The 26,366-nt window shown below is 38.9% G+C and overlaps 1 protein-coding gene across 1 annotated transcript in view; it reads left to right on the top strand.

Moving 5' to 3' along the window:
• The window catches only part of LOC111152460 (solute carrier family 26 member 8), a 78,058-nt gene that overhangs the window by 37,162 nt on the left and 14,530 nt on the right, over positions 1–26,366 (top strand). Inside the window, 6 exon segments of the mRNA XM_022510952.1 lie at positions 2,261–2,425; positions 3,158–3,307; positions 8,094–8,176; positions 17,903–18,050; positions 18,895–19,008; positions 24,408–24,485. Of these exon segments, the coding sequence (XP_022366660.1) occupies positions 2,261–2,425; positions 3,158–3,307; positions 8,094–8,176; positions 17,903–18,050; positions 18,895–19,008; positions 24,408–24,485 (738 nt within the window).

The raw sequence follows: 26,366 nt of genomic DNA, 5'->3' as shown, positions 1-26,366 counted from the left end.
GTTGAAGTTGTCTGTGAAGGAAACAACTGTGTTTTGAGACTTCTCTTCATTCACTGAACATTTAGTACTTGTTTTCTATAAGAATGTGTGATAGATTTTGTGTCATAGGCCAACTCTGACTGATTGACATTCGCTGCTTAGAAAATTAGGTCAACACAGATTCTGATGCCACAACACAGTTGAGCAAGAAAGAGTTTTATGGTTATAGGTATTTGCCACTTACAAGGTGGAAGGAAGAGATGGCATGAAAAGTGAATGGTAATGTATTTGCCTCTGTCACTACTCTCAGATTTGAGCTAAGTGTTTTACATGTTTTATACAATGTAATCCATACAAAACACTGCCTGTTGAGTATTATTCATTTTTTCTGGATGAAGAAACAGGCTCAGAGAGTTTACTTAACTTGTCCAAGCTCACATAGCCTGTGAGAGGCAGAGCCAGGATTGAAGCCAAGCTCTTCATCCCTAGGAATCATGCTCTTCTCACCACATCTCCTGGAGAAGAGGAATTTTATTGAGCTCTTGAAAGAAATGATGGACAGGGATTGGCAGAAATGGGCAAAAAAGAGGGATTCATGCATAAACACAGAAATAGATACAGATCAGCCAATCACACAAAAGACAGGAAGCTGACTGGCCCCATTAGAGTAGCAGAGCATATTGGGCAATAATAATCAAAGAATAGAGACATGGTGCTCAACTGACTGAAAGCTTGAAAACAAAAAGCTTTTAAACCTCCAAGATTTACTCTTCCAAGTTGGTTTTCTCAGAGCGTCTAGTGAAGGAGAGGTGAAGTGCTAACTATAGTAGGCTTCAAGACTTATCTTTCCTCATCTTCTTCATTAAGCTGTGCAAGTTTTCTTAACCTCCTTTCTTAAGGGGAAATGGGGCTAGCCCTCTATCCAACAATTTTCAAATTGCTTTTTATTATAAAAGATGGAGGGCTGGCTCAGTCAGTAGAGCATGTGACTCTTGCCCTCAGGGTCGTGAGTTCAATCCCCACATTGGATGTGGAGCCTACTTGGAAAAAAATAAGATGAACACGTATATTGCAAGAGTGTCAAATAATAAAAAAGTGCATAAATCTTAAAATATTTCCCCAACCTTTTTAAAATTTAATTTATTTACTTGAGAGCGAGAGAGAGCGAAAGAGAACCTGAGCTGGAGGAAAAGCTGATGGAGAGAGAGAGGCAAATGAAGAGGGACAGGCAGGGAGCCCGACAAATAATGGGCTTGATTCCAGGGCCCTGGGATCACCACCTGAGCCTAAGGCAGACACTTAACTGACTGAGCCACCCAGGTGCCCCAATATTGCCCCAACTTTCAATCCCATTCCCCAAGAGTAACTTTTTTAATAGTTTGGGGTCTACCCTTTTAGATCCTTTGTATATTTAAATATATATATAATATATATATATATATATATATATAATATACATATATAACATATATATGCACATGTACATATAAAATACTGAATTGTAACCTACATTTAATGTATAATTTGTGGCATATGTAATTATATATAAATATAGAATTATTATATGTAATTATATATAAATATATAATCAGATAAATTTTATAAGTTTAATTATATAATATATCATTACATTTATTTATTCAAAATGTAAATATACAAATTATATATTAAGTGTAATATGGTATTTTACATGTACATATGCATATATAATATATAAATTATATTTATTATATATACTGGATTTATAGAAATGAATTTATTTCTTATATATACATATTATCTATTATGTATATAATCCTGAAGACATAAATTCAGTTTAATCATTCTTAGTAAAGATAAAGGTCAAAGGCCGACCAGTCTGAGCTGGAACCTGGGGGTTTTTTAACTTGTCTTTTCCCTTTGTGAAAAGCCGCATTCCTCACAGGGATATTAACATCTCCTGAAAAGGGCTATCAAAACATCTAACAAAAGGGCCCTTAAAAAGGCAAAAGCTTGTTCTAATCACCACTTGGTCACTGTTAACCTCACATTAATAAGGTCAATAGATGCTAGGGCAAGAACTTCAGCGTAGGTGCTCCCGAAGCAGGAAGGAAGTGTGGTCTCGCAGCGGTGCAGAGCTCCTGAATCAACACCAAAGACGGACCTTATCAATTGCCGTCCTGAGAAAAAGAGAGGGCAGAGTTAACCCCAGGGGCCTCATTGAACTTTTTCGTGATGCCTTTGTTGGTTTGGTGACAATCTGTCTCACTCCGGTTTTCTTTTCCACCCGAACCTCCTGCAGCTCTCAATGGGCTTGTTAGGTTTTGGCTTCGTCGCCACGTACCTTCCGGAGGCTGCGATCAGCGCTTACCTGGCTGCCACGGCACTACACATTATCCTGTCCCAGCTGACCTGCATCTTCGGGATTATGATTAGTTTTCACGCTGGCCCCATCTCCTTCTTCTATGTGAGTAATTTCTACCCTCACCCAGATATACAGGTGCCCCTCCCCTTGCCTCCAAAAGGGAGTGGACTCAAGTGGAGAGATTGCTGCATAGGCGGCTTAGTCAACAAGGTCTTAGAAATAATTTCATCTCTTCTGGATTTACAGTCGTAATTAAATACCGATGCCGGTGGTATCATGTTCTCAGTTGCATTAACCATTTTGCCCAGCCCTTTCAGGCAAACATGATTTACATTAAAAGTTGGTTTTTAAAATACTGTAATCTAGCATAATTCTTCCCACTACATGCCTCATAGCAGACCTGTATCCTAAAACATCTAAAGAATATAAGATGCTACGTTGTCCCTTGATGCAAGAATGGCATAGGAGCCATGCTAAAGAACATCCATCAGTGGTCTAGAAAAATTAGTAAAAAGAGTAGGCTGATAAACAGAACTCCTGGGTCCCTTCCATTACACTGAAACATTAAAGTGTATTCTCTCCTTACTGGGCATTATTATCTTTTAGTATCTCTTTTTCAACTTAAAAAAATATCTATATCTATATCTATATCTATATCTATATCTATCTCCATCTTTCCATTTGCCTCCACTGTGCTAGTAATACTTATAAAGACATTTGTGCCCAGAAACACTGCTTAGGGATTTCTTTTTGAACTAATCTAGAGTGTCATTTTCTAGATAGAGGCAATTATCATACCCCTTACTAAGCCTTTGTAATTTTGTTTTCTTTCAGAACATAGTTAACTACTGTGTAACTCTCCCAAAAGCTAATTCTACCAGCATCCTACTATTTCTAACTGCTGTTGTTGTGCTGAGAATCAACAAATGTATCAGAATTTCTTTCAATCAGTACCCACTGGAGTTTCCTATGGAAATTTTTCTGGTAGGTGTTTTGATGCCCCAAATTCATGGTTTAGACCATTTACAAATGCCCACTTTCTTAAAAAAAATTTAAAAAGCAAGCAACCTAGGAAGGAAAAAGATTAGAGGAAACTATTAAAGTAATAATTTCTTAAAAACATATGTTGAGGGGCGCCTGGGTGACTCAGTAGGTTAAGCCTCTGCCTTTGGCTCAGGTCATGATCTCAGGGTCCTGGAATCGAGCCCCACATCTGGCTCTCTGCTCCTCAGGGAGCCTGCTTCCTCCTCTCTCTCTGCCTGCCTTTCTGCCTACTTGTGATCTCTCTCTGTCAAATAAATAAATAAAATCTTTTCAAAAATAAATAAATAGGGCGCCTGGGTGGCTCAGTGGGTTAAGCCTCTGCCTTCGCCTCAGGTCATGATCTCAGGGTCCTGGGATCGAGTTCAGTGTCAGGATCTTTGCTCAGCAGGGAGCCTGCTTCCCTCTCTCTCTCTGCCTGCCTCTCTGCCTACTTGTGATCTCTTGTCAAATAAATAAATAAAATCTATTAATAAATAAATAAAATAAAAACATATGTTGAATTGTGACAAAGTAGAATACATTTAACTTAAAATACTGGCTTATATTTGTAAAACATGCTTATTTTTAAAGTACTTTTCTCTATTGCCTCTTTCATAGTATTTTAGAAATAGGATTTTTTCCCCTTATGGAAATAACCCCGGCTCATTCTAGATTTTTTGCTTTTTTTTTTTTTTTTTTTTTTTTTTAGAGAGGGAAAGAGAACAGGCAGGGGCAGGGACAGAGGGAGAAGGATAAGCAGACTCCCTGCTGAGCAGGGAGCCCAGTACAGTGCTGGATCCCAGGACCCTGGGTTCATGACCTATGCCAAAGGCAGACACTTAACTGAGCCACCCAGGTACCCCTCATTCTAGCAACTTTGAAAAAATAAGAAAAAAATGGAAGAATAGAAATTTCCACACCTTCCAAAGTCAATTACAATAGATAATTTTGGATTTTCAGTTATTCAGTTTTCTTCCTTCAAATATGTATGATAGGCCTGTGCTCAGTGTTGGTGAATTTCTGTCTTCTACGTAGAATGTTGTTCCTATTTTATTTTATTTTTTAAGATTTTATCTTTAAGTAATCTCCACCCCTAATGTGGGGTTTGAACTTACAACTGGAGATCAGGAGTCACATGCTCTACTGACTGAGCCAGCCTGCTGTCCCTGTTTCTATTTTAATAGTGTTGCCATCATACTGTTTTCAGCCTCCTTTCATTCTCACTATACTACAGTAGAGAAATTGAGGGAGGTGAGATGTTAAATAGATTGCCTAATCCATGTCATTAGTAAGTGGCAGAGCTGGGGCTCACCGCTAGCTAATGATAACATTTCTTCTTTCTTAAAAAAAAAAAAAATCTGGTAAAAGTTATCTTTTGCAGTTATGATTAACATTTTTACAATGATAAAGACATTTTCATAAATAAAGATCAGTCTTTTAAAGTTAGCATTTCTCGTATTAGGATTGCTGAATGCTTGGGGATCCACAAGAATTAATTTCCCCTTAAGAAGTGTTCTGTTGCAGAGATGCTTGAAGTTCAACAGATGTCCATGTTTTGCCTTAAATTTCCCAGCTGCCTTGTACTTAAGCAGGGCCAGTGACTTTGGAGCCAAAGCATAGGAGAAAGCATGAGAGTCCCCATGTTCTTTCTCTTCCTGCTGTGGTAATCATAGGGCTGCCTGTTGAAATAACAGGGTCCCCAGGTGGAATTTGCCTGGATCCCTGAGGCACTGTTTGCAAAGAAGTTGCCCTGAAAAGACACTGGCCCACAATAGACTGTGTGGGCAAAAAAATAACACTAAGTTCTCATGATTTGTATGTTGCCACCTAACTCTATACTAAAGAATCCATGTCTATACCCAGCATGATTAAAACAGTATGGGAATTGCTTTGGAATTTGAGACCAAGCTTTGTCTTATAACTGTTGTCTACTTCTCGTGGAGCTGTATATTCTTTCTTCGTTGGAGTAGCTGAAAAGCTATTAGTTTGTAAAGGTTAGAAACTGAAAGACCACTTTTATCAAAGACTTCCCAAATCACTATACAGAAATAATGGTGCCGAGAGAGTGGAGTCAGTGCCAACCTCTCCTTTTCATGGAACCCAGCTCAGCTCAGATGCCTTAGGAAGCTGAGGCTTTGGAGTCACCAGCAGATGGCGTCTGTGAGGCAGATATTGGCACTCTTCGCTAATTTCAGCTTTCCTTGAAGTGTAATTGGCATATAAAGTGTACATCATGGTGATTTCATATGCAGATACATTGTGAAAAGATTCGCCCATCTAGTTAATTAACATTTCCATCACCTCACGTATCTATCTTGCATGTGTGTGTGTGTGTGTGTGTGTGTGAGAGAGAGAGAGAGAGAGAGAGAGAGAAAACATTTAAGTTCTACTCTTAGTGAGAGAGAGAACATTTAAGTTCTACATTGCATACAATGCAATGTTATCAGCTATAGTCACCGTGCGTTACCTTCGACCCTCAGACCTTATTCATCTTAAACGTGAATGTTTTTGTATATTTTTATCAACCTTTCCCCATTTGCTTCAACCCCCAGCTCCTGGCAACCCTTTTCTACTCTCTGTTTCTGTGAGTCTGTTTTTGTTTTTGCTCTTAGATTCCACACTTAAGTGATACCAGACAGTATTTGTCTTCCTCTCTATGGCTCTTGTCACTTAGCATATTGCCCTCAAGGTCCATCCCCGTTGTGCAAATCAGCCCTCTTTTAAGAGACATCAGCAGCAGGGATTGTAGTGATATTCCTTCAAGCAACCTCGAAAGCAATGAACATTAACCAGAGTTCTAGGAAAGGCAAGAAGGAAGAGTATAGAGGATTCTGGGTTCACTATGGCTGACAGATTGGTTTGGGAGCCACAGTTAAGACATTCCTTTTGGAGAGCGCTATAAATAATTACGATGCACCATGGAGTGAAGTGGGGGAAGAAACAGATCAGCAAGAAGAGTCTGTGGAGACTTAGAATTGTTGCAGTTTAGGCAGTACACTTTTTTGTGACCTAATTTATGCTCAAAGGTTATCAAAGCCTGCAATAATTACTTATACACATATCAAGCAAGTGAAGTGATCAGGATCACTGTCCACCAAGTAGCAAGGATTAGAGATGTCGTTAGAACTGAGAAAAGACTTGCATGTTTCCCCTGGCAGTGAGGCAAATGGGAGAGGGAGGATGAGAGTTGCTATGCCCTAGAGGTGTAAAAAGCTTCTCACAGCACCCACCAAGACACTTACTGTTTAGACATGCTGGAGGAAACTGCACACACCCACCAATCTGTCCTTAACACGTAGTGTCAAATAGAAAGGGAAAGTTTCAAGGCAGTATCTGGGATCCAGGTAGAATATACTGACAAATAATTCAGGAATCCTATAGCTCTAAGAAATTATACATATTATATGTTCAACACTTATAAATGTATATGAGTGTGTTTGTGCCTATGTTTATTTAATTTGTATAACACACACCAAACAGGCATCAAAAATAGTTGTCTTTGGGTGATTTACTTCTGCTTTTTAATTTTCCTATTTTTCCCTGTGTTCCTTTATGAGCAAGCATTACCTTTATATTGGAAATAAAAAGAGTTCCTTGGCCAGTTTTCACACTTTTTGTCCTTTAACTATATAAAGAAGAAAACTTTTTTCTGAGTCAAGCTATGATCCAGATTTTTCTTTCCCTTCTGACCTGTAAGGTTCCCAGGGGTCTTCATCAGATCACAGCATCACAGATAAACCAATTGCTATTCTGCTCAGTGTCTGAACTCTCAGCAGAGCCTGGGAAAAGATTTATGTGTTAGTAGGGAAAATGGGGTAAAGCAGCTACATAATTATTATGCTAAGACCTGGGCATCAAGTTCTTTTGTCTCTGGCTTAACTTGCTCTGGTGTGAGGTCTCTATAAGGTGTAACAGCTGCTAGGTTGTCTATTTTGCCCCTAGTTGAAATGGAAAGGAGCCTTGTTATTTTAGGAGTAAATGAAAGGGAGATTAAAAAGCAAGTCATTGCCTTGCTGAAGACTTTTTCTTTGTGCTATCAAATGCTGCTCTATATTTATTCTTAAGGGTTAGTCAGTAATATGATTCTCAGTATACCTAAACAATCCCCCAAAGGTGTATGTATCTTGATACAGTGTCTCTAGATCTAAAAACTTCTACAACTGAGGCCTTAAAATACCGACTACCTGAAAACATGTGTATATTTGGTCCAGATATTCCAAGTTGGTAAATGCATCCATTTATTCCCATTGTCATGTCAGAGACCAAGGCTGAAGTTGCTTTTCATTCTGTCTACAAGGCTAAAAAGAGCTAAGGGAGGGGGCATCTGGGTGGCTCAGTCAGTTAAGCTTCCCACTCTTGGTTTCTGCTCAGGTCACGATCTTATGGGATCGAGCCTCCCTCGCCCCACATCAGGTTCTGTGCTCAGTGGGGAATCTGCTTGAGAGTCTCTCCCCCACTTTGCCCCTTCCCCCCACATGCTCTCCTTGCTCTCTAAAATGAATAAATAAATCTTGAAAATAAACAAACAAATAAATAAATAAAGAGAGCTTAGGGAGCTAAGAGTCAGAGAGGATTTCCACCTTTCTCTGTCTGCTGAACTGGCCCCGCCTCTCTTTCTCACTTTCATGCATGGGGACTGCCACATATATTTCATTCCCCACCTCGCCAAGACTAAATGCACCTCTATTCCTGGAAGCAATTCATAATTTTGAGATGATCATATGCATTTTTATTTTAACCCCTACAGATTCTTGGCTTCACTGCATTTGCCAACAAGATAAGCATGGCCACCGAAACCAGCAGGACGCTCATTGATATGATTCCTTATAGGTCAGTAACTCCACTTCTCAGGATTACTTGTCCCTTTCTGTTACCTTCGCTTAGCCTCTGACCACACTGCCTGACTGGTATTCTCTACTAGCAGCCTGACCACGGACAAATATGGGTAATGGGCTCCAATGCATTTTAGAATACAGAGGTCCACGAAGGAAGACGGACTAGGACAACCCTTTGTTTCTCCAGTCAGCCTCTTACTCTCTTCCCCTGGATGAGCCAGTCCCTTTACACAAGTAAACTGTTGGAGGCGCCAGATACCAGAGAGACACACAGTTTTTTCCCCAGTACATCTTGGGTCTTCAAAACGTCCATACCTATCTGACTAACTCTTAAGGATGGACCAAGAGATGCGTCTGCTTTCCTGGCCTCTGTCCTGGAGCTAAGTGCTCAGGAGATGAGTGTCCCTCTGTTTCCACCCACTTCGACCGCAGTGTCCTTAAGAAGCATTATTTCATTACTCTGAGTAGAAAGCTATCTTCAAATAGTCTGCCCTATGGAGTTCTTAAGGACTTGGGATGAATTTACGTTATAATTCCTACCAGTGACTATGGGTCAATCTTGCTCCTATTAGGAAATATTAGTTCCCTGTAACCTTCATCAGATGAATCACTTTAGCTAAGAAAGGCAATACACTGCAGTTTCTTGATTCACAGGCAGGCTTTTGAAGAGCGTTGTTTATTTCCTAAGGCTGTTCAGTGGGGAATACTGCAAAGAGTCAGTGATACCGGCAAACTCCAGGAGAACACAACATAGACTACTTTTGATGAAAGCGGATTGGATTAGTCTCATGTCCTATCAGTTCTCCATGAAATCCAATGATGACTAAATCATTTGCAATTCTGTTCAGTTAAAAAAAAAAATGTGAGCAGACCACCAAGGTGCCAAGGAATGCGACGGTAAATAAGACTGCGTCTTTGCTCTCACAAAAAAATAACAAGAACAACAATGAGATTGATAATAATTATTTTATTTCATTTTCACCACCCAGTAATACTCCTTTTTATGGCTGAAGAAACTAAGGTTTACCAATTTAAATTTTTTCTCTGCCATCACACAGTTGGTCGGGGCACAGCTACTTTTGAGCCCATTTTCTATTTAATTCCAAAATCTCTGATTAGAATCACTCTATTGATGACTTAAAAACCATATGGTCAACTTTTGCTTGTTTCATCACAAGATTGAGGGTATAGATAGATAGGTAAGCATTTCAAAAATTTAATTTTAGGTATTGCTTTCTTTTTTTGTTAGGTATTGCTTTGAACTTCCCTTTTTATTATATGTTTATCTGAGGTTGCTAAAGATTAGAAAATTTGAACAATTTAAGTTAGTTTTTTCTGTGACCATGTGTCCTTGTAACCTAAACTGCTAACAAAGAATTAAATGTTAGAGAACACCAGAAAGGAAAAAGAGTAGTTTGTGTTAGCATACTGAATATTTAAGGTTTACTGACAGAGATTTGGGCAATATATTCCATTTACTGTATACCTCCTTGGGATAGCCATGTTTTTCTCTAATTTCTTAAAAGTACAAAAAGGGGAAATTTAACAAAAGGTTAAATATCTGGCTTTGAGCCTTCAGTTATATTTCTATCTAGCTCATTACCTAGAAAAGACCTAGGTGCTTGTAAGTTATAAGTATATTTTAAATAGGGAACTAAAACAGACATAGATGGTGAAGGAAAAGATATTTAAAAATAGGAATTTAGATTCCTATACATAATAATGTACAGTAGGATGCTTCTTATTCTAAAGAAAATAAAATTGAAAATGCAGAAACTAATAACATTTCATTAGATAAGGGATTAAATATAAATACATCACAAAATATATTTTAAAATAATTTTCCCAAGTGATATTTAACACATTGTTCATTTTACTGAATGTGGGTTTTACACAAAATTTTGGAAGTCAGTTATGGAGTCCTGTATCTGTATCTTGATGAAAGGATAAAAATAATCAAAAGAATTAACATTTCAAATAGCAAACTTCATCTGAAACATTTCAATGTTTTGTTTTGTTTTGTTTTTACTTAGAAAATAAATCTAGAGATATAGAAACCAAAGCATATGTGTGCTTCCAAATTCAGTTTGAGGGATTATTTTACGGATCCATGGGAAAACAATACTGGCCCTCAAATCATGAAATTTCTTTTCCTTTTTTAGTCTGTTAATATCATGATTGATTTTTGAATGTTAAACCAACATTGCATCCTCAGATAAACCTCACTTAGTAATGATATATGATTACCTTTTGTATATTGACTTGCTAAAATGATGGTAAGAATTTTTGCATTTATGTATATTGGCCTGAGAGTTTCTTTTCTTGTAATATCTGTATCTGGCTTTAGTATCAGAGTATTGTAGACATTATAAAATGCTTTGGATGTTTTCTCTTGTCTTTAATTTCTGGAAAAGTTTCTATAGAACTGGCATTATTTCTTCATGGTAGAATTCATCAGTGAAGATATTTAAGCCTGAAGTTTTCATTGTGGAAAGGTTCTTAACTACAAATTCAATTTTTAATAGGCTATTATTTAAGTACAATTACTATTAAGTTACATAAACTTTCTCTATACGTCAGGTTATCCAGAATTCTTGAGAGTACTCAATTTTGGTGATTCAAAGAATTTGCCCATTTAAAGTGTCAAATATATTGACAAAAAGTTATTTATAATATTTTCTTACTATCTTGTTTTAATAACAGCTTTACTAATGTATAATTCACATACCATAAAATTCACCATTTTAAACTATACACTTTCGTTGATTTTAGTATATTCTCAAAGTTGTACAACCATCATTGCTATCTAATTTTAAAATATTTTATCACCCCCCAAAAAGAAGCCCTGTCCCATTTGTTCCCCTCCACAGCCCTGGGCTAATTTCTTTTATTTTTATTTTAATTTTTTAATTTACGTAAACTCCACACCGCACATGGGACTTGAACTCACAACCCCAAGATCAAGAGTTACATGTTCTACTGACTGAGCCAGCCAGGTACCCCTTAATCTAATTTCTACTTCTAGGAATTTGCTTATTCTGCAATGGAATCATAAAATGTGTGGTGTTTTGACTCTAGCTTCTTTCACTCAGCATAATATTTTCAAGATTCATCCGTATTGTACCATGGATAATTCCTATTTATGGCTGAATAATATTCCATTATATGGATATACCACCTTTTGTTAATCTGTTCATCAGTTGATAGACATTTCATTTCTTTCCAACTTTTGGTTATTATAAATAGGGCTATATTGATCTGCAGGTTTTTCTTTTGAGCACCTGTTTTCATTCCTTTTGAGTTATATGTAAGAGTAGATTTTTGTTGGGTCATATGGTAATTCTATGTTGAACTTGTTAAGGAGCTGCCAAACTATTTTCTACAGCAGCAGCACCATTTTACTTTCCCACCAGTAATGCACAAAGTTCCAATTTCTTCCTATGCTCACCAACATTTGCTGTTTTTTATTATTATTATTATTGTTATTATCCTTTTAGTAAGTATGAGTTGGTACATCATTCTGACTTTGATCTGCATTTCTCTAAGGGCTAATGATGTTGAGCATTTTTTCATGTGCCTACTGGTCATTTGTATATCTTTTTAAAGAAATATCTATTCGAGCCCTTAGACTATTTTTAATTGGGTTATTTGTCTTTTTGTTGTTGAGTTGTAGGAATTTGGGATACTTGACCCTTCTCAGATATACAGTTTGTAAGAATTTTCTCCTTTACTGTGGGCTGTCATTTCACTTCCTCAGCAGATCCTTGAAAGCACAAAGATTTTTAATTTTGATGAAGTCCAATTCATTTTTTCCTTTGTTGTTTGAGCTTTTGGTATTACAAAGTCATGTAATGTGATCCAAGGTCATGAAGATTTACCTATATGTTTTCTTCTAAGAATCTTATAGTTTCAGGTCTATATTTAGGCCTTTAATCCATTTCAAGTTCATTGTTGTATATGTTGTAAGATAGGGCTCTGACTTCATTCTTTTGCATGTGAATATCCAATTGTCTGCATACTATTTGGTGATGAGACTGTTCTTTCCCAATTTAGTGGTCTTGGCACTCTTGGTGAAAATCAATTGACCATGAATGTTTGAGTTTATTTCTGAACTCTCAATTCTTTTCTGTTGATCTGTATACCAATCTTAATTACTACAGTTTCACAGTAAGTTTTGAAATGGAATACCCTGAGCCCTCCACCTTTATTCTTCTTTTTAGAATCAGCTTTTCCATTTCTGCGAAAGAGTCATTGAAATTTTGATAGGTATTGCCTTGAATCTATATATCACTTTGAGGTTTTTACCAGCAAAACATATAAAATATGTTTAAATCAGTGAATATAAAAATTCTAAAAGAGGTGGGTAGCTCAGTCATTTGGGCGTCTGCCTTCAGTTCAGGTCCTGATTCCTGGAGTCAAGTCCCATGTTGGGCTTCCTGTTCAACGAGTGGTCTCCTTTTCTCTTTCTCCTTCTGCCCCTCTCCACTGCTTTCTCTCTCTCTCTCTCTCTCAGATAAATGAATAAAATCTTTTTCTTTTAAGAGCAAACCCATTTTTTTCACCATCCCAAAATGCTGTAGAACCAACTTTTGTTATTTTGTAAATTGTTAAATAAAAAGAACAAAGTAAGCATTTATCATGCTCTTCCTATAAGAACTGCTCTTTGGGAGATCCAAATCATTGATATTCAGATACTTCACTTTATACAAGTATTACAGCCATTTAGGGGAGAAGGAATTATAGAATTAGGATATCACCATTAAAGTATACTAGTGTAACATCTGTTAACATCACAAAAAGACACAATAACGAGCTATCAGAAAAAGAAATTAAGAAAACAATCCCATTTATAATTGCATGAAAAAGAATAAAATACATAAGAATAAATTTAATGAAGGAGGTGGAAGACATGTATACTGAAAACTATAAGACATTGATGAAAGAAATTGAAGAAGACACAAATAAATGGAAAAATATTCCATCCTCATGGATTGGAAGAACTAATATTGTTAAAATGTTCATACTATCCAAAGCAATCTACAAATTCAATGCAATTCTATCAAAGTTCCAATGGTATTTCGCACAGAAATAGAACAATCTTTATTTTAAAGATTTGTTTATATATTCTAGAGAGAAAACACAAGCACAAGCAGGTGGAGGGACAGAGGGAAAGAACTCCAAGCAGACTTCCCACAGAGGGCAGGGCTCAATTCCAGGACCCCGAGATTATAACCTGAGCAGAAGGCAGAGGCTTGACCCTCAGCCAACCAGGTGCTTCTAATTATAGTTTTTTGTAAATTTTATTTATTTATTTGACAGACAGAGATCACAAGTAGGCAGAGAGACAGGCAGAGAGAGAGGGAAGCAGGCTCCTTGCTGAGCAGAGAACCGGATGCGAGGCTCGATCCCAGGACCCTGGGACCATGACCTGGGCCGAAAACAGAGGCTTTAACCCACTGAGCCACCCAGGCACCCCTCTGATTATAGTTTTTTAAAAAAGACATCTTATGCCTCCTGACAGAATTACACACTACCACCTATGAAATATTTTTGCCCCCAAAAACTAGCCCATATCTGACCAAACCCGAAAGGCTAACTACCAGTTTATAAGAAATACAAAAGAGGAATATGTTAAATGATAATTCAGAGATGCAATTAGCAAAATCTTTTGGGAAAAGGACCAGTGTTCAGGTTTCTTTAACAACAACAACAACAGCTTTTGTTGCAGGGAGGAAAAACAAAAATATGGAGCAAGAACCTATAGCTTAAAAGAGATTTAAGAGACATAACAACCAATTGTAACATATGGATCTTATTTGGGTTCTAATTGAAACAAACTGTTAAATATATATTTATAAGGCATTTGGGAAAGTTTGAACATTAATTGTATATTTGATTATATTGATAAGTTGGTATTAATCTTCCTGTGTATATCTTTCAAATTTTAAAACTATAGAATGCCTGGTATTTGCTTCAAAATAATCTTGGAATAGGCAGTGGGTAGGAGTACAAATGAAATAAGACTGATTATAAATTGTTAAATGTTCAAAGTGAGTGATGGGTACACAAGAGCTCACTATACCATCCTTTCTTCTTTTGCAAATATTGGGAAATTCTCCACATTAAAAATAAATTACCTGGGCACCTGGGTGGCTCAGTGGGTTAAGCCGCTGCCTTCGGCTCGGGTCATGATCTCAGGGTCCTGGGATCGAGTCCCGCATCGGGCTCTCTGCTCAGCGGGGAGCCTGCTTCCCTCTCTCTCTCTCTCTCTGCCTGCCTCTCCGTCTGCTTGTGGTCTCTCTCTGTCAAATAAATAAATAAAATCTTTAAAAAAAAATAAATAAATTACCAAATATTTATGAGTGTTACTCAATGATGCATGCCCATGAAGGGAACCAAAATCAGTCTCTGAGTCCTAAGAAGTCAGCCTAAAATTGACCACACAGAACCTGTCTTAGATACTCTGGGTAACAGAGTGAAATTCCTAAACCCATTCACAAACAGACAAGCATCCATTCCTATAAGAAGCAAGATAATCTTTAATTCTCTGATCAGCAATCTGACAGTAATACTGACAAAGAAGAAAGTTTATTGTCTTAAGGAGATTTTCCTGGTTAACAATATGGTGGGAGATATACCTGGGAAGAAGTTCTACTCGTGGTAATATGAGACTGGCAATGTTTTATATGATGTGATCTTAGAAGAAATTATATATATATTGACTTAATAGAATTAGATGACAGTGACTACCAGCAAGATGGACAAGTCTCAACAATCTGGTGACCTCAAATCAACAGGAGTTGAAAGAGGATTTGGGGAGATGTTAGAATAAAAAGCACCAGGAATCTCTCTCCCCGCCTTGAAAAAATTGCACTAGCAGAATCTGTCTGACTATTTTGGAACTCTATAGCCTATTGAAGCCTTGTAACCTCTAGGGGAAGGCATGGGTGGTAAATTGCAATTAATTTCAGGAAATTTCAGCTCTTAGCACAGTGACAGCTACCATCCCCCACATCTAGCCTTATGGCAGGCAGTGGAATACCTGAAGCAACTTGCACACAACTTGAGGGAGGAAGCATGGGCAAAGAAGACCCTGTCCTCCAAATATTGAGGATCTTTCCTCCAATTGCTGATTGCTACTGCTGACCACAGAGGTGCAAACAAAAAGGTGAACAGCCATTGTTGTTGCACCTCAGCTCCCATTTGTTGCAAGTCCCTCCCCCTCTGGTAAAAGTGACTTCCAAGGGATTTAAAGGGGTAGTGCCCCTTTTTTTCTTCATTTTTCTCTTTTTTCCCCTTTTGGAAGTCATACATTAAAGATTAGGAGATTTTTAAAAAACTGTATATATAAGAAAAATTAGAACATAACTACCCATGCCCAGAGAAAGGTACAGGCTCAGAAAAACCCTGAGAAAACCTTAAGTTTATACATCAAGCTTATCCTCAGCATAAAAACAGCCTACAACAATAACAACAACAGAACAATTACAAAAAACAGCAAACTCTGGGAATGAGGAGAATCTGATTTCCAGGTTATCACATTATTAGATTCAAATACACAATATTCCACAAAAATCTGAAGGCAGATAAAGGAAGTATGGTTCATTCAAAAGAAAAAAGAAACAAGAACAACAGTTGTCCTGAAAAAGGCCTGATGGCAGATCAATGAGCATAAGACTTTAAACACTTGTCTTAAAAATACTTAAAGAACTAAAGGAAAATGTGGAGAAAGTCATGAAAACAATGTATGAACAAAATGGAAATATCAATAAAGACACAGAAAACTTAAAAAGAAACCAAAAAGAAGTTACAGGGCTAAGAAGTACAATAACAGGAAAATTCACTAGAGGGATTCAAAAACAGATTTGAGCAGTCAGAAGAAGGACTTGGTGAACTTGAAGATAATGGAAATTATTGAGTCTGAGGAACAGAAGGAAAAAAGATCAGAGAAAAATGAACAGAGCTGTAAGGACCTATGGGACACCATCAAGTAGAACAACATACATTTCATGGGAGTCTCAGAAGGAGATGAGAGAAAGAAAGAGATGGGGAACAATATTTGAAGAAAAAAAATGGCTGAAAACTTCCCAAATTTGATGGAAGACATGAATGTAAATGCCTAAATCTAACAAATTCCTAGTTAGAGAAACTCCAAGACACCTGTATCTAGATTCAAAATCGAACTTCAAAAGACAAAGAGAGAGGCGCCTGGGTGGCTCAGTGGGTTAAGCCTCTGCCTTTGGCTCAGGTCATGATCTCAGGGTCCTGGAATCGAGCCCCACATCAGACTCTCTGCTCAGTGGGGAGCCTGCTTCCCCCCACCTCTCTGCCTGCCTCTCTGCATACTTGTGATCTCTGTCTGTCAAACAAATAAAATCTTTAAAAAAAAAAAAAGACAGAGAATCTTGAAAGCAAAAAGAGAAGTGACTCATACATACACAAGGGCTTATCAATAAAGTAATGAAAAGATTTTTCATCAGAAACTTTGGAGGTGAGAATGCAGTGGGCCAACATATTCAAAGTGCTAAAAGAAAAAGAAAACTGTCAACCAAGAATCCTATATCCTGCAAAATTTTCCCTCAAAAGTGAAGGAGAAATTAAAGCATTCTCAGATAGACAAAAGCTGAAGGAGTTTATTACCACTTGAACTGCTATGCAAGATATGCTCAAGGGAGTTTTGCAGGGTGAAATGAAAGGACACTAGACAGTAGCTTAAAGCTGTATAAAGAAATAAGGATCTTAATAAAGGTAAATATTGGGAAATTATAAAAACTAATGTTTTTAACAATGGTTTGTAATTCCACTCTTTATTTTTTACATATATTTAAGAGACCAATACATTTAAAAGAATTACTAGTTTGGGGGCACCTGGGTGGCTCAGTCGGTTAAGCATCTGCCTTCAGCAGGACTTCGAGGTCACTATGTTGAGTGGACTAAGCCAGTCACAAAAAGACAAACACTGTATGACTCCACTTTTATGGGGTGCTGAGAATAGTCCAAATCATCAAGACAGAAAGGAGAAAGGTGGTTACCAGGGCTGAGGGAGGGAGGGGGGAAATGGAGAGTTATTGGTTAACGGGATTAATACAGTTTCAGTTTTACAAGGTGAGTGTCAGATGTGGATGATGGAGATGGTCGCACGTTATGAATATATTTACCGCCATTGGTACACTTGAACATGGGTAAGATGGTAGATTTCATGTTATGCATATTTACCAAGTCAAAAAAATTGGGGGGAAAAACTGTAGAATGGAAGGTGTGGTTAGAATTGGAAGTAATTGGTACAAAGGACAGTGATTTAAGTTATACCCTGAAAGATTTGAGGATGAGTAGAATAGAATTCATTGAGCTTTTTAGCTGTAACCCATCATAGACGTGGTATCTGCCTGTTGTTTATCCACTGGTATGGTCTCCCAACAGCGTGGATGAGCCATTTTCCATCAATCTTTGTTGCTTCCCTGTCCTGTTTGTTGCTGTTGCTATGTGGCAAAAACGTTGACCTGGAAGATAGCAGAGCATGTTCTCACAACGGCTTTTATAACCTGGCTGTGTTTGCTTGTGGGTTTTGGTAGGCTGCTGCCTCAGTTGTTCTTCTTATCTCTTATTGTTATTTTTTTTTTTTAAGGGTCATTCCAGTTGCCCCACATGATAAGTCTGGAGTGGGGGAGGGACCAATAAGTTGTTCCTGCTATCTAGGTATGATTCCACCATTTTATTCCAGCTTCATGTTTCCTGTGACACCAGATTTGAAGATTCTTCCTGAACTTATTTTAGAAGCCTTCTCCTTAGCTTTAGTGAGCTCCTCTCTGCTCATATTTCTGGGCAAGAAGATTGCCAGTTACCATAACTACTACGTGAATTCCAACCAGGTGAGATGACAGGCCTTTCTCTTATATCCTCTGACCTTATGTCTTTGTTCTCCAATCTGAGTCTCCTGCTAATGTGAAGGCTGCATTCTTTGTAACCAGAGAGTCAGTGAGACTGTAATTTGAATTATAATTACCCAAGGATTTTTGAGGAGTGTGGCATACTTAACTTTGAAGTCACTTAAATTAACACGAATGTTATTCCCCCAGAACAGCTATGGTGTAGGGAGGCAAGAAGATAACATATGGCATCGTGTTGTTAAGCTAGCAGAATTCCTCTCTTAATTTTGTCTTTCTTTCCAAAGTCCTGAGGAGTCAAGCACATACTAAGGCACAATAAGAAATGCTAGGGAATATCAAAACCAGGCTACTAACATAATTACACTACTCTCCCAGAAACAGTCCTTCTTTGTTTGTTTGTTTAATTTCCCCACTATTCTAAGTTTGGCTCTTTTCCTAGAACTCCAAAGAGAGATGTGAAAGCAAGAGGTATCCCACTTTGATTTTGAGGTAGTATAAAAGGGAGGGAGGAAAAATAGTACTATGTTTCCCTCTGCCATTCTATGTCCCAGTAATCATGTGAAAGGGAATAATAAGACAAAAAATTCATTTCTCACTTTGAAAAAGTGCTTTTCTTATGATGGCTAGCTAAAATGAAGATTCGAGTTAGTCCAGGAATCAGATTTTCCATCCTTTTGTTTTTTCTAAGAATATTTCAGTGTTGTCTAAAATAATGGAAACAATCTTATTGTCAAACCTAAGAAATAGACAGTATACCTTGAGTTCAAACTCAATCCTGCCTTCTTCCACAAACAGTGGGCCAAATGTGTTTGCCATTTCTTTACAGGATTTAATAGCCATTGGCCTTTGCAATGTCATCAGCTCATTTTTTAGATCTTGTGTGTTTACTGGTGCTATTATCAGGACGATTATCCAAGATAAGACTGGAGGAAGACAGCAGGTATGTTGGAATAGAATTTTGTCTTTAATATGAAACATATTTATACTACTCATATGTATATTCATAGAGGAGTATTTTATTCATTTAATTTTGTTGCTGCTTTATTTTAAGATTTTATTTATTTGTTAGAGAGAGAGAACATGAGCAGGGTGGAGGGGCAGAGAGAGAGGGAGAAGTGGACTCCCTACTGAGCAGGAAGATCAAGGAGGGGGTGCTCAATCCCAGGACCTCGAGATCAAGACCTGAGCCAAAGGCAGACACTTAACCAACTGAGCCAAGCAGGTGCCCCATACCACTGCTTTAATGTTATGTTTGTTAGAGAAGGTCTCTTGGAGCAACTTGGATTTCATGCTTGCCTAAATTTTTGCTTGGACTTTTGTCTTAAAAATTATTGCCAATGTAGAACTTATAAGTCATTTTCTGTAGAAATATTATTCTATATGAGAGGTTTCTATGTATTAGCCCATAAAGACCCATTTTTCATGTAACATCCCCCAAAGAATAATATTTCAGGTAAACTAACCATCACTTCTTAACATTGTTTTCCATGGAAAGATATATGCCCAGTCCTCATCTGGAAAAGCAAATAATACACCTCTCCCCATACTAGCTGCAGAACTAGAAACTTTCCTAGTTTCCCCAAGGCGCATGGCAAGAGGCTTTTATGATAGAGAATAAGGTCTTTGTCTAGATGAGCCTAGAGAATTTATGACCGGTCTGCCTTGGAATATAAGCAAATCATCTGGGTCAGATTCTCTTCAGGTATGCTGAATTAGTAAACTAAATGTGTGGGTCAGAGGGGAGAACAAAGGGGAGGATGATGGTAGAGAAGACTTTAAAGGCCAGCTCTTTGTCTAACTGAAGGCATGAGATTTTGTAAGTCCAATGTCCATAGGTTCTGAACTGACTAGATAGAAATTCTAGCTCTACTGCATGGGAGGTGTCCCAGCTCAGCTCTGCAGCATGATGAAATGTCAGAGAACTATCAGAATCGAAACTGGAGTAAGCCCAGAGAATGGGTCAGTGTTCAGAGGGCAGAGAAACAGTGACAGAGGTCAACAATGAGCTTAGGTCTCAGACACGTGGTAGAAACTTAAGTGTCAGAGAATGGACACTACACTTTAATGGGGGAAGATAAAGTGTCCCCGTCCCTGGGTAGATATAGGTGAAATATAAGGTCAAAGCCAATAAAAGTTAGCAGGGTCGAGAGCTTGAGTCTAGAGTAAGACCATGTCATGTCACTTCACGTTCTGTCAGACACTCTGGCCTGTAAGGTGTAGCTCTTTTCCACCACTGTTGGGCAGAAAGAAGGAAGGTGGGCTCTGTAAAAAAGAAGGATGTTCTCTGCACATGTGTACAAACATTCAAATCAAAGGAGGGGATTTCATGATAAGAAGAGGAAAAGACCATCCCAGACATTAGTCTCCACTAACTTTTAACAACATGCCTTGTATATTCAGTAGGTAAGTGTAAGATACATGTGGGGAGAAACAACGCACATAGTTGGAAAAACTAAATCGCAGGGCAAGTAACATTAAGTGCGGAATAAGTCATATAAATATGTTGAGTGAAATAAGTCAAGCAGAGAAAGTCAATTATCATATGGTTTCACTTACTTGTGGAACATAAGGAATAGAATGGAGGACATTAGGAGAAGGAAGGGAAAAGTGAAGGGGGGGAAATCGGAGAAATCCGAGAAACAAACTGAGGGTTTTGGGGGGAGGATGGATGAGCCCAGTGATGTGTATTAAGGAGAGCACGTATTGCATGGAGCCCTGGGTGTTATACACAAACAGTGAATCATGGAACACTCATCAAAAACTAATAGTGCACTGTATGGTGACTAACATAACATAATAAAAAAGAATAAAAAAAAGAATAAAATAAAATTAAAAGTGCCATAAATCTATAAATACAAGAAAGAGATGGATGGAAGAAGTGGACTTCTGTAGATTATTGAAAGAAGGTTAGGACTGGGGTGCCTGGGCGGCTCAGTCAGTTAAGAAGCTGTCTTCAGCTCTGGTCATGATCCCGGGGTCCTGGGATTGAGCCCCCTGTTGGGCTCCATGCTCAGTGAGGAGTCGGCTTGAGATTCTCTCCCTCTCCTTTTGTCCCTTCCCCTACTTGGTCTCTCTCTCTCTCTCTCTCTCAAATAAATAAATAAAATCTTAAAAAAGAAAGGAAGGAAGGAAGGAAGAGAGAGAGAGAAAGAAAAAGAAAGGAAGGTAGGTTAGGATATGTATAGCTAGGAGGAAAGAAAGGCTTCAGTTCAGCTTGAGTTGCATTTAGCCTGTTGGAAAAAGTACCCAATTCAGAGGCAGGCTGGGGCTCTCATCTATTTTCTGCTGCTGCTGCTGCTGCATTGTTCTCCTGTCCCTACCAATGACTCTTCCTGTGGCATAGTAATGCTTCACAGATGGGCATTCTCTGGGGATGCTGGTCAACTCTTCCCTGAGACCCTAATTTGCCCAGCAAATCGCTGGTTTGACCAGAGAATGTTAGTTGGCCCCTGGCTCTGGAGGCACTAGGGGTCCCCAGCCTCCACTCTGAGTTTCTGATCTGGACGAGCAAAGGCTTCTGAGATTCATTCAGCCCTCTTCATCCCACAGCAGTGGAGTGTTCTCTCTATCCCTCCTCTCTGGGGATTTTTGAGTCACTTTGCCTGGGAACACCTTCATTTCTTCCAAGTTCCTCAGAACTCTGGGAGGAGAAGCTAGGGGGCAGGCTCTGTACCTCTCAGACCTGACCTGCCACCAAAGGCCACTTTTTTTTTTTTTAATCTAATTTTCACTTTAATTTCCCTTGTCTAGAACCCACTTATCTTCCCTGGTTACAGCAAAACATATTGGCTCTTCCAGCCAAGGCTTGGATTTCAGTGTTGGCCGGCCAGGGCAGAGGGAATATGAAGAGCCCCAGACCTGTGGTCAGTTGGACTGTCCCCCAATCCATCGTCCGGCTCCCCTCATTCTAACATTCTAACCACTGGATTTCCATGATCTCCGTGATTGAGCTCCTTTTCTTGTTCCCTGCTTTCCAAGGACTGGTCTTCTAGCCATGTCCCAAGGCTCTCAGAACTGCTTTAAAAAAATTATTATTATTAAAGAAAGAGATATAAAAGAAAGAAACGTGCTGTATTCTTCTTACAGGAAGCAAATGGGCCAGTTGGAGGGAGCCTAGATCTTGGAATCAGCCGGTCAGATAGATTGGAACCTAACTCAGTGGTTCCTACATGGGTGACCTTGGGCAAGTTACTTTTGCTTTTTGAGGCTGCAGTCCTCATCTGTAAAATTGGGCTAGAGATAACTTTTCAGTTAAATTAAATTAGATGGTAATAGTGCTTATCATAGCCCCTGTCACTTAGGAGGTTCAAAAATTGTAGCTTCTACCCCACGTTCCCAGGGCCTGGGCCAGTACTTGGCAATGTGCTCGTCGACTTCATGGAACCCACTGTGTATAGAGTAGTTGGTGTCTGGTGTCTGAGGGTCTGCATGTTGATAGTGGCTGTGGCTTGTGGGAACTCACAGTGCCTTGAATTCCCAAAGAGAAGGCAGAGTCAGCAGAGTCCGTTTTTGTTCAAGAAAACCTGGGAAAGAGATGGAAAATGGGAGCAGAATAGCAAAATATGCACGAGATGTAAAGTTCTACATGCTTGCTGTCTTTAGACCCTGTTCAGACACTGAGTCTGAGATTCAGAGAGCCATCAAGCATCCTCCTAAGGCACGATGCCACCAAGGATGGCCCTCTGATCCCAAAGTCTGCTCCTTTGCGTGTGCAGCCCAGGGAAACACAATTATTGGCAGGCCTCCCACCCCTCTCTCAGCAGCAAATTTTGTGGGATTCAGTGTCGGATTTGTACTCATTTAAATCTAGGTTTTATGCAGCTTTTTTTTTTTTTAGCATCTGCCTATCTTTGTTTCCTTTAATCAGAAGAACTTGGAGAAAAGAAGTGGGAGGTAGGTCAAGCCTATCCAGGAATGCCAAAAAAACAAAACACCAAGGCAAACAAAAACAAAAACAAACCAAACAGCAAGAAAAAAGAAGTGGTAGGAAGGAAAAGTGCTGATGTACTTTCCTGTGCTGATCAAAGTAGTTTTTCTACAGTGCCAACGAAGACCACCCAATGCAAGACCCTTATTACACTAGATCTGGCAACAAGCTGATGTGTACATTGGTTGCAGAAGCTCATGTTCTCAGTTACCTGTTTCAGTTCCACAGGGTATAAAATGTGTGTCCATAGAACTCCCTGAGTTTCAGTTGTAGTGGTCCGTTTTCCTCAATCTCCTTTCAACCCTACCATTGTGGAAAGAAGGAAGCAGGAAATTGATTTCCTTGCTTTTACTTTTAGTGATGCATTTATAAGCAAATAGCAGTGAGCAGAGAGAGGGAATCCAGTAAGAAGGTTTTTCTTTCTTTCTTTCTTTCCACTCCTGAGAAACAAAGAGAAAAATTCAAGCATCATTGCTGATCTGTCACTTAATGGGTTAGCTTTGAGGGACACCCTCAGATCTTGCTTGTTTGGGCCATAGTTCTGATCAGTGGTTTGTTTTATCTTCCCCCACACAGATCCCCCAACACAGTGGGAGATTATACTGCTTTGTATCCATTTTTGTTATTAGAGGCTTAAACGATGGAGATTTAGCCATGGAGGACATATTGAGTCCAAGACTCTGTCCAGAGAGCCATGAGACTCTAAAGTGAACTATGTGGCTCAGTTTGCTATCTGTAGTTGCCAATCAGAGCCCCTGCTTACCAAGCAACACTGAGCCCAGAGTCACGCAGCTACCATAGGACCCAGAGCTGCTCTCTGCAGCCCTGACTCACATTTGTAACTTTTTTTTATGGTAATGAAGCAGAGAAAAACTGAGGAACATCAGAAATGATTATCATTGCATTTTTTAAGATGGAGCATTTCTAACGCTGTTTGATGGGAAGTTATCCAAGCTCCAAGCAGGAGAGTGAGGAGGGAGGTATTTACTGATATGGGAAATGGAGGGGTTGGGATTTTAGGGTGGACAGTAATGGGTCTACTAGGGCTTTTCTAGAATGTTCCAGGAGGAGTTAAATTTGGGAGGGAATGAAAACCCGACCTTAGAAGACTCCAGATTTCACAGTGCAAAGCTAGGGCAATAAAGATTCAAATAGCCAAGACAATTTAGCACTTTTCAGAAAGCATTCATGCATTCATTTGACAAGTATTTCTTGAGTACCTAGTGTATGCTTAGCACTTTGACAAGACCTGAAAATGTCAGCTCAACAAAAAATGCACTTGGGCTGGATGGTTACACTCAACTCCTTTTAAGAAAAAAATGACACGCTTCTCACCAAGCAGAAGGCCTCAGTTGCAGACAGGGACCAATACATTCCTAACGGTCTCTCTCCAACTGGCTCTGTCTCCTCAGTTTGCATCTCTGGTAGGCGCAGGTGTGATGCTGCTCCTGATGGTGAAGGTGGGACACTTTTTCCATGAAATGCCAAATGTAAGTAGAACTGATAAATAACCAAGTGGGGGAAATATCAGATCTCCAGATTGTGTCTTGGCGGGGCATTCACCTTGTCCCCAGGGGTGGCCCTGTCCTAGCTCACATCCCTTCCCTTTAAAATAATAGCATCCACCTCACAAGATTGGGAGTTAAATCAAGTAATGTTTGTAATATAGAGAGAACAGTGTTGAGCTAATCGTAAGTGCACAAGAGGTATTAGGTATTATTGTCACTCTTCTCATTCTCATTAATCTTCTTTTTCTTGCTTAAGCTATAAAGTAAGTTTTATAAGTAAGGATTTAGTTAAAGATGACCAAAATAGACTTCAGATGCCAGAACGCCCCTCACCGACTCAGGCTTGGAAACTCATTGTGTATTCATGCCATCTGTTTTCCTAAGCCATTTCCAGAAGGCCTTGTTCTGCATTCATATGAACTCAATCCCCTTATTACTGCCGTTCTGCCTTGTGATGAGTTTACACTAGACAGCAGGTTCTGAAAGTTGGGTTTTAACCCTGTTCAGCTGGGATGCCTCTATATACTTGCCATTTCTTCCCTTTGTGAGAGACTGATCACCCTGCATTTAGAAATGCCAGGGGCATTAATGATTGGCTGTCATTAATTTGTTTTCAGTTGCAATACAGATCAGTGCTCAGTGACCACAATTTCCTTGTAAATTTCCTTAACGTTGCCTTTCGCCATGTTTAGATAGTATTAAGGGAGGTGGGAAGAAATTTCATGACTGGGGGGAGCAGCTTGCTTACAAGCTGGAGTGGTTGCAAATATTATCCTCATGCTTTTGAACACCTCCATCCCACCTGGTAAATATCAGATTTCAGGAGAGCAGGACTACCTCAAGGCTCCTGCTGCCTTCTGCTCTTGTGATTCAGAGATCTTGGAACTCAGCCCCAGAATCTATATGTATGGAAGGTGGGATTAAGCTTGTATTTATCACACAAGCTGTCCTCTGATTCCCAGCAGAAGTCATCTCCAGAATGTAGCTTCTATAGCAAGGTGCATTAACTCTTAGAGTCTATTTTAGGAAAGCCGCTCACTAATGCACTTTGAATAGGGATTTTCTTCCCTCTCTCTCTCTCTTTTTTTCTGTATAGCTAGGAGAATCAGAATTCTTTAAAACTGCAAACAAATAAAAATCTGTCAGAATTCACCAAGGGCCCTCCTTTATTATACATACATTAGAAACAGAACATGCCTTGCTTTTGGCTCACATTATTTTTATAGCATCTGGTTAGGATGTTTCTGGTTGAGAAGATGTGAACACCAACTGATCAGTAGAATATCTAAACCGCTGTAATAATGGGGCTCTATGAGCATTAAACTATGAATGAGCCCTTCCTTGGGGATAGATTATGGATAGCTTATTAAAAAATTCTTATTGGAGTAGTTGGTGGAGCATTCTGGCTAGGATCTCAACCAGTTAGCAAGGGGACTGACTGACACAATATTTTTAAAAATATGATACACAATAGTATCTTCAATATTCCAATTTTATGTGAAAAAATATATAGCACATACCAAAATGTTAACCATGGTTATCTCTTGGATGATGGAAACTATATGTAAGTCTATTTCTTTTTTTTTATACATGAGCATGTTTTACCTTAATATTCAGAAAGGCAACATTTTTTTAAATATTTTTTTAAAATCTTTTTTAAAAGATTTTTTCTCCGATTGACTTATTTCAGATTGGGAGGGAGACAAACCAAAAGTGACTCTTAATCTCACAAAACAAACTGAGGGTTGATGGGGGGAGGGGGGGTTGGGAACGGGGGTGGGGGGGTGGGGGGGGGGGGGGGGGGGGGGTTATGGACATTGGGGAGGGTATGAGCTATGGTGAGTGCTGTGAAGTGTGTAAACC

This window comes from Enhydra lutris, unplaced genomic scaffold, assembly GCF_002288905.1.
Source record: "Enhydra lutris kenyoni isolate GAN:26980312 unplaced genomic scaffold, ASM228890v2 scaffoldscaffold28, whole genome shotgun sequence".
Lineage (NCBI taxonomy): Eukaryota > Metazoa > Chordata > Mammalia > Carnivora > Mustelidae > Enhydra > Enhydra lutris.
This window is presented reverse-complemented; position numbering and strand designations above follow the sequence as displayed.